Source organism: Cibotium barometz, chromosome 23 (genome assembly GCF_041138505.1).
Source record: "Cibotium barometz isolate CiBa-2024 chromosome 23, ASM4113850v1, whole genome shotgun sequence".
Taxonomy (NCBI): Eukaryota; Viridiplantae; Streptophyta; class Polypodiopsida; order Cyatheales; family Cibotiaceae; genus Cibotium; species Cibotium barometz.
This window is the reverse complement of record NC_141068.1, coordinates 33,026,990-33,039,856: the sequence shown is the minus strand read 5'-3', so window position 1 is coordinate 33,039,856 and position 12,867 is coordinate 33,026,990. Positions and strand designations below refer to the sequence as shown.

General features: G+C 41.4%; 1 protein-coding gene across 1 annotated transcript; it reads left to right on the top strand.

Annotated features, from left to right (window-relative positions):
• The first annotated feature begins 11,141 nt into the window (after positions 1–11,141).
• On the top strand, positions 11,142–12,102 carry LOC147625859 (pentatricopeptide repeat-containing protein At4g18520, chloroplastic-like). The gene is made up of 3 exons (XM_086817734.1): positions 11,142–11,289; positions 11,344–11,406; positions 11,702–12,102. Exons 1-3 carry the CDS (start codon positions 11,142–11,144, stop codon positions 12,100–12,102), a joined length of 612 nt encoding a protein of 203 aa, XP_086673860.1.
• Positions 12,103–12,867: the final 765 nt, after the last annotated feature.

Below are 12,867 nucleotides of genomic sequence, written 5' to 3'. Positions count from 1 at the left end.
TCAAAGCAACTACACCGAGCCAAGTGGGCAATGAGGCTTTTGTTAACTTTGGGTGGGCAGGCCTAGAGTCAACAAAAGCCTTGGAAGTAGCTACACCCACCCAAGTGGGAAAGGAGGCCGAGAGTAGTGAGGCTCGGGGGACTCACTATAGCTAAACCCTATGTATCACGTGCATTCAAGGTCTATTTTAAAATCCCTTATCTCTGAATTTTTCATGAATAAAACATACCCTTTATTTATTCAACCTGTGAATGCCCCATTTAAATGGTACCCTTTTGTATGATAAAAATGTGTAAAAAAGGGATTTTTCTGAACCCATGTGCTTCGCTTACATATTTATGAGTGACCACCCTGTGCAGTGAGGGAGGCACTAGTAGGGAAAGAGAGCTATAAATGGAAAATGAGGAGTTGCTTGCTTGGCGACATGAAATAGAAGTGTGGAAAAAAAGATTTACTGTCCTGAAGGGAGATGGAAAGAAGCCAACCATGTAGTCAGAAGGAAAGGAGAAAGAAATAGTTTTATGGAAAGGTTCATCAATGGACCTAATCCTCGATGAAGAACTGAAAGAGCACGCGTGGGAAGTGTAAGATTCCTCCCCCAACCCCTTTTTGATGTCTAGTATCTTCCCCTGTAATCAATCCCTCTTCAGAAATATAAAGACCTTGTTTCTAATTGTTTTAGCCTAGAGAGAGAAAATTATTCTAGAGAGAGAATATTCAGATTTTGAATATTTTTGGATAGAAAAATATCTCATCTTATTAAAATAAGTTCCCCTGAAACAAAAATTCAAAAAGAATTTTCCAATGTGCAATTGGAATTAATTAGAAATAGGTATAAAGAACCTTAGTCTAAGGGTCTAGATTTTCATAAATCTTTGGATTATGGTCCAATTAAGGTTCCTATGGGCCAATAGCATCAATCCATGTGTAGGGAGAAGATAAATCCAATTTGTAAAAGAAAAAATGAGTAAATGCTCACATAAGATGAAGAGTTGAAAATGTACAAGGTTTATTAGTAAAAAACTATGAGCAATATTAAAAATATGAGATATTTTGGGAATAATGATTTTTTTATGACTCATATGTAAGGAAGGGGAGTCCCTTAAATGCTCACATAAGATGAAGAGTTGAAAATGTACAAGGTTTATTAGTAAAAAACTATGAGCAATATTAAAAATATGAGATATTTTGGGAATAATGATTTTATTATGACACATATGTAAGGAAGGGGAGTCCCTTAAATGCTCACATAAGATGAAGAGTTGAAAATGTACAAGGTTTATTAGTAAAAAAACTATGAGCAATATTAAAATGATTCCATTATGACACATATGTAAGGAAGGGGAGTTCTTTAAAGGAGGTGCATATTTCACATAAGATGAAGAGTTGAAAATGTACAAGGTTTATTAATAAAAAAACTATGACACATATGTAAGGAAGGAGAGTTCTTTAAAGGAGGTGCATATTTCACATGCTTGAATGAGTTTTAAACTCATAAAAATTGAGATATTTCATCTCTCCTCTCTCCTCATTCAAGTCTAGTTCCAAAAAGTTAGCTTAACTGACCTAAAAATGGTCAAAAAGTGACCAAACTGACTTGGAAAATTCTAGAATCAGTTTGTTTGGTTAGGAGCTCAAATTTTCCTATCAATAGAAGCCTTCCCTTGTTGAAAAATATAGAGTGTCTTATGCTTTGTTACTCTACTCCACCTAAGCCAAAATTTAGAGTGTCTTATGCTTTGTTACTCTACTCCACCTAAGCCAAAATTTAGAGTGTCTTATGCTTTGTTACTCTACTCCACCTAAGCCAAAATTTATAGTGTCTTATGCTTTGTTACTCTACTCCACCTAAGCCAAAATATATAGTGTCTTATGCTTTGTTACTCTACTCCACCTAAGCCAAAATATAGAGTGTCTTATGCATTGTTACTCTACTCTACCTAAGCCAACAACTGTGAATTCTTTAATAATTCACTAGTTTTTGATACTTCTCTCTTTCTTCAATCCCCATTGGTGGCTCCATCAACATACTAAACCAATTGATTGGTTGGGGGCCTCTACCGTGAATAAAGAATCAAGCAAATTATAAGGTAAGTATATTGAATTTTGATCTTTTCTATAATTTCTCAATGATTCTCTCTTCTCAACCCCTCTCAAGCTTGAGAAGCTTAATTGGTATGGTTTTTTTTTAAATGCTATTGAAGTTAAGTGGTGAATAGTAGTGAAGAGTTACATAATTTAATAAATGCTATTGAAGTTAATTTCTATTTATGTTTAAATTCTAATGGTTTTTATGTAATTTCTCTCTCTCACTCAAGAAATGGTCATACTCATGACCCATTCTCAATCCAAATGAAGCTTTTCATAAAGCTTTTCCTTAATCCAAGATTAAGCTATGCTTGAGGCCAAATTAATGGTTTTTTTTCTATGCTTTTAGTTTATGCATGTTGATGATTCAATCCATTATGGATTGATGATCCAATTAGAGACCATTCTAATTATTTTCTAAATGATAAGCTTTATCCCTTAGAAAAAATTGAGATTTATCAGTCATAGTAGCGGAGCTATGGCAAAATTTTTATAGAAATTACGCATAAAATAAATTCATTCAAAGCATAAAAATAGGACTTCCTACCATATTCTAGGAACTAGATTAATTAAAAGAATTTTATTATGCATGTAGATGTGGATGTTTGCATGTAGATGTAGATGTATGGATAGGTGGAAGTATGCATGGAGATGTGGGTGTATACATGTAGAAGTAGATGTATAGATGAGGATGTAAATAGAGATGTGGATGGATGCATGTAGATGTAGATGTGAATGGAAATGTAGATGTATGCATGTAGATGTAGATGTATAGATGTGGATGTGGATGTATGCATGTAGATGTAGATGTATAGATACGAATGTGGATGTGGAGGTGGATGTATGCATGTAGATGTAGATGTGGATGTGGATGTGGAGGTGGATGTATGCATGTAGATGTAGATGTATAGATGTGGATGTGAATGTGGAGGTGGATGTATGCATGTAGATGTAGATGTATGAGAAGAATGTGAATGTGGATGTGGATGTGGATGTATGCATAGAGATGTGGATGTATGCATGTAGATGAGAATGTACGCATATAGATGTGGATGTATGAAAGTGGATGCATGAATGTGCATGTAGATGAGAATGTACGCATATAGATGTGGATGTATGAAAGTGGATGCATGAATGTGCATGTAGATGTGGATGTGAAAATAGATGTATGGATGTAGATGTAGATGTGTGGATGTGAATGTGGATGTGGATGTGGAGATGTGAATATATGTATGGATGTGAATATACGATATGTGATGTGAAGGAATATGAAGTGTTGAGATGGAAAATGATGTGATGGGATGAGTATACATATAAATGGAATATGGAATAAGTAATGTGGATTGATGAGGGATAATGTGGAAAAATGAAAGTAAAAATAGAAACTATATTGTAAACTGTTTGTAAATGCTGTTTATAAATGACTGTTTTATGTCAAGATTGCTGGGGGAGCATTGTGACTATCTTATGATTAAGGTCGTGGAGACCTAACAGATAATGTTGCAACTGCTGAGACGGAGAGTCAATGAAGGACGTCTCGCGTAGCAAGGTCGGTCGAGGTCTTGACCAGCCTCGAGGCGATTAAAATGGTGAGCTTCCGGTACGGTGGATGAGGGGCCAAGGAAGCGGCCTATGAGTGAAGCGCTAGGTCACCTGCGAAGGATCCTAGAGGGTGCTGACCATACGGTGCTCGGGCTCTGGGTCGCCTAGGATACCCACGCGTGCGTCGAGGAAGATATTGGAACAGAGTTGGAGTTGTTTTCTGAAATCGAGCATGGATCTGGTTGATTGACCTTGCTGGTCTTCAATGGATGAGTCCATGGCTCCTTATATGGATCCGTTGGTTGATCTTGCTGATCTTCAACGAGAGTCCATCTTGATAAGTGATTATATTGCCGAGTATTAAGGGCTAGGAACTAGGAAACGGCCCCTGAGTGGACAGGTGGTGAGCGTCCTAGTTGCCAATGATGCCATAGATACTCTGATGAAGGAATGATGGGAAAATTAAGAATCAACTGGATAAATTGGAAGATGGTGATCAGTGATACTATGGTTTTATCAAAGGATTGTTTTAAACTGGTTGAATCTGTGAAAAGGCAATTTCATATTGGGTGTGTGAGTGGTGTGACTAGTTTTATTTTGCATGAATATCCGGCTAGGGGGCCTTGGAACTCTTTTCCTTGGTACCCGGGACAAAACCTAACCAAATTCTTAATTGGATCCCATTACTACAGTGGTTGGGCGGTTGGCTAACCCATGGGACTGGAAGGGGTTAGGCTGGACTAATGGATCCGTAAATCGAGACTCAAACTTTTGTTTTTACGATAAAAAAAAAAATAAATCCCGGATAGTAACTGTTCTATGGATAGGAATCAACGGCTGTGCCTCTTGAATGGGGAAAAAAGCGTTGATCCCAATGATCCAAGTGCAAGTTTCTTCCTTGAACTGACTAAGTATTTATAGATGTAATTGGATCATCTCGATCAGAAATGATCTTGACTACATTAGAGTAAAAAGTTATCCTGGTGGAATCGCCCGTGCTTTCCGGTAAAGGAAGTTTTCCGGGTTCGGTTTTGGAACAACCGACGGATTAGTCTCTTATCCGGATATCCGTGTGGGCGAGGCCCCGAGTGTGGGACCCCTGTCCCATGCGAGAAGCGCTACTTCCGCTGCCAGTACCCCGAATCCATTGCTCGGTGTGGGAACAAGGATCTTACAGTAAGCTTCAAAAGAAACTAGAAGAAATAGAAAATGACGAGGCCACACTAAAATTCTAGATTAAAGAGCTGGATGTGTTGGTCGAATAATTTAAAGAACAACAAAAATAGGATGCAAAAACAACAAAGGCCCTGAAGAAGGAGGTAGAGGCAGCTACACGTGCAACATGACAAGAGGAAAAGGGGGAAAAATGACAATGAATGAGCTGAATGTCGTCCTGTGACAAAAGCCAATGCTAACCTAAGGAAAAAAAAAAGACCAAATTGAGGACATGACAAAGGCATACAAAGGAACTCTAGACAAAGGACAAGATGCTAGAGGACTTCCAAGGCTAGGCAGAAAGGGAAAAAGGGCAAAGGAGGACCTATATAAAAGAATCTAAGAAGAAATGGAAGAAAATAGCATGGGCCTCTAGAAGCAAACTTCTGTAAAATGTATGAAAAATTTAATCCAGATGGCTCAGCAAACCAAAATGTGCCTTAAGGCCCTCCCAGTGGGACCAAAATTACAAAATTCATGAACCAGTTAAGTGCCTAAGGCTGCAAGACACGGCCAGAGCGGCTCTCAAGGGAGGAGAAGCCAGACAGGGATGAGACCCCTCCCTTGGATCCAGAGTAGTGCATGGAAGCAATGGGAACTTGTGACTCACGGATGTTTTGGAGGAGGTAACAACTCATTCAAAGAGCGACACTGCTAGTGCCCCTCGCTACAACCGAGTCACCTAAAAAAGAAAACAAGCAACAAGAAGGGAAGGACTACTAAGGAGAGGAGCACTATGGCAATAACGAAAGAAATGGGAAGACGATAGATTAAGGAAGACTTGGTCGATATTAGCAAGTCTATCCATCACACGAAGACTGGAGCAGCACCACCACCAGGAACCTACCATAACCGCAAACTTGTAGATTGAACTAGCACAATCATACCTCTCTACAACCAACTTTGCAAGCTTTCTAGAGTCCATTGACATAGAGTGGGCAAAGGAGCTCTCAACTACGTCCAATGCTGCATGATGGCTCATGGGTTGAAATTCAGCTTTGCAAAAAAGAGGTAGATCCTCTTTCGATTTTTCTTGTTTATGCTATTTTCTATGAATTATTGCATCCCTGTTTTATGGTTTAGGGTTAGTTTTGGGTTCTTGTAAGCTTACACATAGGATTAATTTAATATCTATGCATAAAACCTATCATAAGCTTGCAATCTCTATGCATAGCCTTCTTGCAAGCTTTATGCATAAGCTCTATTCATAGAGCTTGTGAGCTTGTGAAATCTCTATGCATAAGCTCTATGCATAGGCTTTATGCATAGAGTTTGCAAGCTTATAAAATCTCTATGCATAGGTTTCTTACAAGCTTATAAAATCTCTATGCATAGGTTTCTTGAAAGCTTGCATGGACATTGTACATAGAGCTTGCGTAGCCTTCTTGTTGAAAGCTTTTTGAATGTTTTTACTCTCTTATACATATAACATATAAGTCTTATGCTCTGTTTTTCTATGCATAAGGTATTCTCTTTATTCATAGAGTTTATATATGTTATCAAGGTAAGATCTATTATCCATGTAAAACAAGATCATGTTTATTACACCATTGGGTGATGGGATTAAGGGTTAGCATAGTGCATAAGGCATATAGCATAGAGCTTATGCATAAGTCTTGCATAGAGCGTATGCATAAGACTTATGCATAGAGCGTATGCATAAGACTTATGCATATGGCTTATGCATAGAGCTTATGCATATGGCTTATGCATAGAGCGTACGCATAAGACTTATGCATATGGCTTATGCATAAGACTTATGCATATGGCTTATGCATAGAGCTTATGCATAAGGCTTCTGCATAGAGCGTGTGCATAAGGCTTATGCATAGAGCGTAATTGCATAGAGCGTGTGCATAAGACTTATGGCTTAGGGATTGTTGGAATGCAATTGCAAATGCCTTGATTGTGGTTAACAAATGCTTATGCAAATGCCATGGTGAGGGCATTGTGAATTGTTGGTTTGTGTTGGAGCTTTTGGATGATGGATTGAGGTATGAGTCCATGCTTTATTGATGAGTTCTAAATTGTAAAAGGACATGAGTCATGCTCAATACTTGTAAGCCAACAAACTTGTTCTATCATTTGATATTATCCACATCATTTTGTACCTACACTCACCATTGCTACCACTTCAAGTTTCTATAGAATCTAACAATGTGTGAGGGTACCTTGGCATTGGTTGGAGAGGCCAAGAGGAGAATGGCTTGAACTCTTTGTGCCGTGATTGCTTGGTAAAGCGGTACAAAGGGGGATTAGGTACGCCGGTGTGAAGAAATGGCCTCAACCTTCACCTTGGAGGAAAACTCGGTGAAGGGGTGAGAAGAGCTTGGCCGGGAGATCGGCAAGCTTCAACGCGCGTCCTCAACAATCCTCACCATCGACTTTGTGGATGCATTTGGGCAATGGGGCCCCTTTTCCGTCATATTGTGTGGATATTGCAAATGCTTTGATGGACAAAGAGTGCATATGATCTTTCATGACATTGTGGGATACAAAGAGTATTGCATTGTGATTTGAGAAGTTGCATTTTCATTTGAGATTTGGTTCCAATTACAAAGGAGACTCTGGCGGAATTTTTCCAACAAGGGAGCCAAACAAGCTTATTGATTGGAGATTTACCCCATGGATACACTTGAAGAGTTATTCACAACTACCAAGGGGAGAAACACCAATCATTTGTAGCCGGATTGAGCTTTGGGACCGAATTTTGGGAATTTCTAGGATTTTACAAAATCCTAATTCAGTCCTAGGGTTTTTGGGATTAGGTCCGAGTGATTACACGACTCTATTCTACTCCTTGAGAGTTTTCAAATGAGCCATAGAACCCCTTAATCGGATATCACAATCTCGGTCAAAGTAGTCATGTTGACTTTCTGGTCAAAGTCAAACAGAATATACTTCCACTTTGACTGAATCAAAATGCTTTTAGGGGTAGGTTCTATCTTCCGTTAGCTTTCTATAGAGCCGTCAAAATCCTAATTCCGACATATATTTTGCGTTTTAGAGCCAAATTACTACTTTCAGCTGTCCCGCATAGAAAAGAATTATGGTGACTATGAGCAAAGAAAAGGCAAGGGCATCTTGAATGAGGGTTCAACCGCCCAACCACTGTAGTGATGGGATCCAATTTTGGAATTTGGTTAGGTTTTGTCCCGGGTACCAAGGAAAAGAGTTCCAAGGCCCCCTAGCCGGAAGTTCATGCAAACATAAAATTAGCCACACCACTTACACACCCAATATGAAATTGCCTTTTCACAGATTCAACCAGTTTTAAAACAATCCTTTAATGAAACCATAGTACCACTGATCACAATCTTCCAAATTATCCGGTTGATTCTTAATTTCCCATCATTCCTTCATCAGAGTATCTATGGCATCATTGGCAACTAGAACGCTTACCACCTGTCCACTCAGGGGCTTTTTCAATAGTTCCTAGCCCATAATACTCGGCAATATAATCACTTATAAAAGTCAAGATGGACTCTCGTTGAAGATCAGCAAGATCAACCAACAGATCCATATAAAGAGCCATGGACTCATCCATTGAAGTCCAGCAAGGTCAATCAACCAGATCCATGCCCGGTTTTCGAAAACAACTCTTACTCCTTGTTCCAATATCTTCCTCGACGCACGCTGTCGTGCTGTGGCACATCCATGTAGTGAAAGAAGCTCACAGACCATCCCATATGAACTCAGATGCATGGGCAGAAAAAGGTAAAAAGGGTCAAGGGTGCCTTTGCTTTGGTGTGAAAGGAACATGGTGGCCTTTTTCTTCAAAATAAATAAAATAAAATAAAAAAGGGATAAATCTGGCCAGCTACGTGGACCTTCACGCAGCTGCCAGCGCATCTTCTGGACGTTGCGAGAAAGTGCATGGAGTCGGCGCAGCTGGTGATTCTGATGGGGGGGGAGCGCCGAATCCAAGGGAGGAAGGGTTCTCAAAGGGGGGGGGGGGGGGGGCGCCTCGTTGAGGAGGAGAGCCCTGTGTGTGTGTGTGGTGGCTTGCTGCCTGCAGCCATAGGAGCAGACAGGCGTGGCTGCTGGGAGTTCGCCGTGTGGAGGCTGCAAGCGAAGTGCAGCTAGGCACAGCTAGGCACAGCTGGAAGAGCACAAGGACGGGAGAGTCCGGCTGGTACTGTGAGTGGTGGTTGGAGCAGCCGCCGCAGGTGACTCTACTGGGAGCGGATAAGGAGAGAAGCCGGCCTTGTGCAGAAGGTCGCTCAGGTGCTGCAAAGCTGGGAGGCTCAGGGGTGAATCGCCTTGAAGGCGCTGGAGCGGACAGCATACAGGCGAGCAGGTAGCTGCCGTGTGCGAAGGGTCAGTCGTCAGAGAGAAGAGTACAAGACGGGTGGGGAGCATAGTTAGCAGCACATAGCGCTGGGAAAAGGTACTGGGAATGCTGTAGGAGCGTTTCCTGCTTTCTCTGAAGCGGACAATTTAAAGCATGCTATGAGGCAATGTGTGTGCAGACTGAGGGCATAGAAGACAAGAACAAGGACATACTTTCAGATGAAGTGATCACCTGCATGCTGAACTGGTTGGGCTGTTCCTTTTTTGTTTTTTTTGTTGTTTGGAGCTTCCTGATGAAGCGTTGGTGAACACCTTTGCTGCATGCTGCTGATAGCTTGGGGAGGCATTTCTTCTCATAATCAAGGAGGGCCATGTTACATGTTTGGTGGTGGACCTGATTTCCATGAGTAGTTTATGCTGATTTTGCGTGTATACAGTGCCAGGAAATGGAGAATGGAATTCCAGAGACACCAAAGTGAAGTAATTTTTGTGAAAGGCAGTTAATGTTTTGGTGTGAATACCTTCTCTTTATGTAAAAAAATCAGCACCTTTGAGTTGTATCTCATGTAAATTTTGTGTTGTCATGTAATCAAGCAAGAGGTTATGTGAAATGACAATGTGAATGCCGTCTTGGGTGACCTGTTACTCTCACAGCCAGAAGCCCCGCGCTTTCCCAGCAACACCGCCCACGTCACGACAACTTTGGTGAACCCGACGTGAAATTGTTGGGGTGAGAGTGTGGTGAAATCCCCGTGAACTATGTATGTGATGATTTCAGCATATGTATGAGGCAGAAAACCTTGATGGCCTATGATCTAGAGGGTATTCCTTAAGGGTACAGGCAGCAGAGCCAGTATGATTTGTTGGTACCATTTGACCCAGGTGGATTAGGGAAGAAGAAGGATTACAAGGGCTTATGACACTTGTTCACCTCAAGAGAAGGGGGTAACAAGGAGCTTGTATAGACTTGTAGTTCTCTCTTAGGACTCTAGAATGGGCAACAAGGGCTTGTGACACTCATCCTTCTCGACAGCTGAGGAAGGAGAGGAGCTTGCAATGACTTGATCCATTCCTGCTACTTCAAGGGCCTATGACACTCATCTATTCCAATAACCAAGGATAGAGAGGAGCTTGTAGTGACTTGAAGCTAACCCTTTGTCTCAAGGGCTTACGACACTCGACCTTTTTGATAGCCAAGGAAGGTGAGGAGCTTGTATTGACTTGAGGTCTTCCCTACAAGTTGCAGAACAGTTAGAATGCTCAAGAACTTATGAATGCCGGAAAGGTGGACACTTCTTTGTACTCTAATTGTCGGAATATCTGAAAGAAACTCTTTGAAAAACAGGGCTAAATGTATGCAATGATAATCTGAATGAATGGTTCGACATAGAGAAAGCCCAAAACATCAGAAGGATAAAAGGAATGCCAATGCAGAATGCTGTAGAATTGAGTGTATGAACATGGAGATTAAAGCTCTACTCGTTGTTCAGGAAAGCCATATATGATGGCATTATATGTACACATGGAATGCTCATTTGTAATACATGAATAAACTATGTGCCAGTTAATGGCTGCAACCAGTTAGAGTCTTTGAAAAGAAGCTCATGGTGATTTGAAGCAGTACAGGGCATCGGTGGAAGGCGAAGGCTTTACTGGAAGGCAGACATGCCCACGACTACATCATCACACATGGGCACGAGCAAAGCCTGCTTCTGGTCAACCTTCTCTTGCACGTGTACGGCAGCTGTGGTGCCCTGGATGAGGTGCACTCCCTGTTTGCCAGAATGCATCAGCTGGATCTCTTTGCTTGGAACTTCGCCATCAAAGCTCATGCTATGCATGGACATCACATTGAAGCCCTCCACCTAGTAGGGCAAATGCAGCTTCAAGGATTCTTGCCTCACAAGTTCATCTTCATTAGCCTCTTCACCGCTCTTACCCACTAATCCACTCTCAAAGCAGGTATGTGGATGCATGCTTGCATCTATGGCAGTGAATTTGAAATGGATATTGCAGTGGGTATGGCTCTTATCACCATGTATGGCAATTGTGGGCAGCTAGAGTATGCTCAAAGAGAATTTAACAGCATGTCTCACCATGATTCCGTCTCTTGGACTGCTATGATTGCTACATATGCTCAATGTGGGAAAGGTAGTCATGCACTTTTCCTGTTTGATCTCATGATGTTGCATGGATTGATGCCAGATCTGGTCACCTTTGTTAGTGCCCTTGTTGATGCATGTGCTGGCCATGGATCACCAGCTAAAGGTAAGCAAATACATACCCATATCTTGAGCTGCAGTTTTGAAGGGAGCATTGTTGTCGAGACTGCTCTTGTCAACATGTATGGAAAATGTGGCAGTCTAGTGGATGCACGTAAGATGTTCTATAAGATGCACAAGCGAAATGTGGTATCTTGGAATGCATTGATTGGATCACATTCACAAAATGGAGGAGCCAGGATGCCCTCCAAGTCTTTGGGCAAATGCAACAAGAAGGCACATTACCTAATAAGGTCACATTTGTAAGCACTTTGATGCATGTGCCAGTGCTGTGGCCATAGCCACAGGCAAGAAGATGCACGCTTGCATCATGGGAAGTGCCTTTGAGCAGGATATTGTCATCCAGACTGCCCTCGTTAACTTGTATGGAAAATGTGGCCAATTTTCACATGCGTGCAGAGTTTATGAAAATATGTCGGAGCGTGATGATGTGACACTCATCAGCATGATTTCGGCATGCGCCAACTGTGCAGCCCTATCTAAAGGCAAACAGCTACATAAATATATTATTTGCAATGCATCTAAATCTAACATTGTTTTAGGGACTGCCCTCATAAACATGTACAGCAAATGTGGGAGCATCAAAGATGCTCAGAGGGTGTTTGATAGGATGCCCAAGCGGAATGTAATCTCGTGGAATGCAATCATTGCAGCTTATTGTCAAAATGGATTGGGTAAATAATCACTTTCACTCTATGAGCAAATGCGCTTGGACAACATGAAGCCAACTTCAATCACCTTTCTTAGTGTACTTTCTGCATGTAGCCATGCCGGTCTGTTAAGAGAGGGTTGCCGTTGCTTTGATGCCATGAAACAAGATCATGAGATCGTGCCAAATGTTGATCATTATAACTGCATGATTGACCTCTTTGGAAGGACAGGCCGGTTGATTGAGGCAGAGGAGTTGATTATTAATATGCCACTTGAACCCAGTGTTGTGTCATGGACCACCTTGCTGAGCGCATGCCGGAAGGAGGTGGATGTGGTGCGAGGAGAACGAGCTGCATTTCGCCTCTTCGATATGAATCCAGAGGACACTGTACCTTATGTTATGTTAGCAAACATATATGCTGCAGCAGCTGGCAGGGGGGGATGATGCTGAGAAGGTGATGGCTGTGATGAGGGAAGAAGGTTTGAACGAGGATGATGTTGGCTTAACCATGCGAGATGGGCAATACTACGATGCAATGCTATCTTTTGCAGATATTCTCGACACTCATGGGGAATCTAGAAACACAGTTGTGGACTGCTCTGAGAACAATCAAACTGTATTTTATGAAAGTAAAAGCTGTGAGAATTTCAACTAGGGGGATGCCAAACCAACACTTGTGCAAGTTGCATTAGCTGGCAAAGAGAATGGAGATGGAGTTTTAACAACCCTTGAAAATAGGCTTCTTATGAGCAGGATGATCAATACAGGAAATTCAACCAGTCAGGAAAGCCTTGA